The sequence below is a fragment of the Littorina saxatilis genome, linkage group LG16 (genome assembly GCF_037325665.1).
Source record: "Littorina saxatilis isolate snail1 linkage group LG16, US_GU_Lsax_2.0, whole genome shotgun sequence".
In the NCBI taxonomy this organism is placed as follows: Eukaryota; Metazoa; Mollusca; class Gastropoda; order Littorinimorpha; family Littorinidae; genus Littorina; species Littorina saxatilis.
The window spans coordinates 16,931,531-16,934,265 of NC_090260.1; the positions used below are offsets into that span (position 1 = coordinate 16,931,531).

General features: G+C 48.7%; 1 protein-coding gene across 1 annotated transcript; it reads left to right on the forward strand.

Annotated features, from left to right (window-relative positions):
- Nucleotides 1-184: 184 nt before the first annotated feature.
- LOC138950499 (uncharacterized) lies at nt 185-1,826 on the forward strand (the record flags this gene model as incomplete). Its single annotated transcript, XM_070322212.1, is given in 1 exon segment — nt 185-1,826. A coding segment is annotated over 1 exon segment (1,558 nt), but the record flags the coding sequence as incomplete, so codon positions are not given.
- Between the last annotated feature and the right edge of the window lie 909 nt (nt 1,827-2,735).

Below are 2,735 nucleotides of genomic sequence, written 5' to 3' on the forward strand. Positions count from 1 at the left end.
GCGAAGCCCATCGCCAACTCAATGACGCAGCGTCATACAAACCACTCCCTCAGGCCTCCCTCCCCCTCGACCAAAAACAGATCGCAGATACAATTAAAGAACAGATCAAACACAACAATCTTCCCGCCACTGCCAAACTTCTGCTGAAGTCTGACGCTAAACAGCCCACTTTCTACCTCCTCCCGAAAATACACAAACCCAACACCCCAGGCAGACCCATCGTTTCTGCCTGCAGCTGTCCAACGGAGTTCATTTCGGAATACTTGGACTTCCTCCTTCAACCCATTGTACAGTCACTGCCAACGTACGTCAAAGACACAACACATACCCTCAACCTTCTTGAACATCTCAACAGCCATCCCAGTTTTCAGCCCCAATTGTTGTTCACGTTGGATGTTGTGTCCCTGTACACATCCATACCCCACACTGACGGACTCAAAGCCCTTACATTCTTTCTGGATCGTCGTCCCACTGATTCTGCCTACCCACCAACCACAACACTTGTTCGCCTGGCTGAGCTTGTTCTCACTTTGAACACTTTTGAGTTTGATGGACAGGTTTTTGAGCAGATCAGCGGAGTCGCCATGGGTACGAAGATGGGACCCAGTTATGCATGTCTTTTCATGGGTCATCTTGAGCACCTCATTCTACAGTCTTACTCTGGCCCAGTTCCAGAGCTGTACAAGAGGTTCATCGACGATGGTTTGGGTGCCACTTCTCTGTCTGAACCCCTCCTTCTCGATTTCATTCACTTCATCCAAGCATTCCATCCCAGCATCAAGTTCACATTCAACATCTCTTCCTCAGCTGTGGTCTTTCTTGACATCTCCATCTCCATCTTGCATGGTCGCTTCACCACCTCTGTCTTCTACAAAGAAACTGACGCTCATTCATACCTTGATTTCAACTCTTCTCATCATCCTGCCAACAAAAGCAGCATTCCTTTCTCTCAATTCCTTCGTCTTCGGAGGCTATGCTCTGAAGACGACGACTTCCACCAACAGTCTGTCTTGATGACGTCTTTCTTTTTGGCCCGCAACTACCCTGATGCACTCGTCCGTGACGCCCTTCTGCGGGTTACCCAGGTCTGTCGAGAGTCCGCCCTCAGTCCTTCACCATCTAGGGACAGTGACAGACCCGTTGTTTCCCTACTGTTTCATCCCCACAACATGCCAGTAAGCAGAATCCTGAAATCAAACTGGCACATCCTTCAAGGAAGTGACTCTGTTGGTTCGATCTTTGCTCAAAAACCACTCTGTGCTTTCAGAAAAGACCGCAGCGTTCGCGACCTCTTGGTGAGATCCCGTCTTCGCAGTCCCACCAACCCCACAGCCCCTGGGACATTTCCTTGTTCCAAACGAAATTGCAAATCTTGTCCCTTCCTCCACCCTGACACCTGCCTCCAAGGCCCTCGTGGCTCCTTCACGGTCAAGAGAACGTTTGACTGTCAAAGTCACAACGTTGTCTATGCGATCGTCTGCCTCTCTTGTCGCCAGATTTATATCGGAGAAACCGCGCGCACCCTTGAGGTGCGTTTCTCCGAGCATCTGGCTGACATCCGTCATTCCCGCAATAGGCCAGTATCCCTTCACTTCACCGCCGCTGGTCACTCACTTGATCATGTCAGAGTCATGGCTCTGTGGCAAGTACGTGGCGACTCCTTCGAGCGCAAACTCAGGGAGTCCCACATCATATCATCCCTTGGCACTACCTGCCCCGATGGAATTAACATTCGCCGTTAATTCATTCATCTCAACCTTCCCCCCGCTGTTCCACCTTGTGTGTATGTGTGTGTGTGTGTGTGTGTGTGTGTGTGTGCGTGTGTGTGTGTGTGTCCGCACGGGTACGCGAGTCTCCTCTTTCGTTCCCTTTCACGCACCCCCCCCCCCCCCCCCCCCCACATTTTGTTTGGTCTACAGACCTCAAAACTGCCGCTTTTCATTCTCCTCGAGTAGCTTCCCTTGCTTCTCTGTCTTTGTCATTTGTCGGTTTGTGCAGTGCAGTTGTTTTGTCAGTTGTTCTCCTCTTTATTTGTTCTATCGTCTTTCTTCTTCTTTTTTGTGTGTGTACTTTTGTGTTTTTGTGCCTGAAGAAGACCCTTAGGTCGAAACGTCGCCGTTATTCGTTCCGTGTTCGTCATTTTAACGTGAGTACATTGCTTTTTGGTCTCTTTAAAATACAGTGCGTTCAGTTTCATTTTGTGAGTTTGACAGATTGACTAAATGTTGTAATTTTGCCTTACGCAACATTTTTGGCTCACGTAAGTGTAGCCTATGCGATGGTAAACTTTGTCTGTCTGTGCGTGCGTGCGTGCGTATGTATGTGTGTATGTCTGTGGTAGAAACTTTAACATTTTTGGCTAAACACCGAAATACTCATTTCACGTGGTTAATTTTCAAGCACCATCTTCAAATTATTGAAGCAATGATCAACATTGTGTCGGCATGTGTGTAGTTAAAGCGTGTATCCAAAGAAAACGGGTGGTGGGGGGTTTTGAAGGGGTACAAGCAGTTGACTGGTTTGTGTCGTGTTTGGCATGTAGACGGCAGGTCAGGTGTCAAGATCAGGTCAGGGGTCGCGCGAAGGATTGTGGTCCAGTTCTCACCTCGCCGATTCGCCGGGGAAGACGATTTCATGTTGTTCGGTTTCTAAGCTCCAGAAAAGTAAATAAAGAAGATACCAAAGGGAGATTTCCTACAATTTGATCTGCACAGCGTGTTTCCAATGTCCACGCG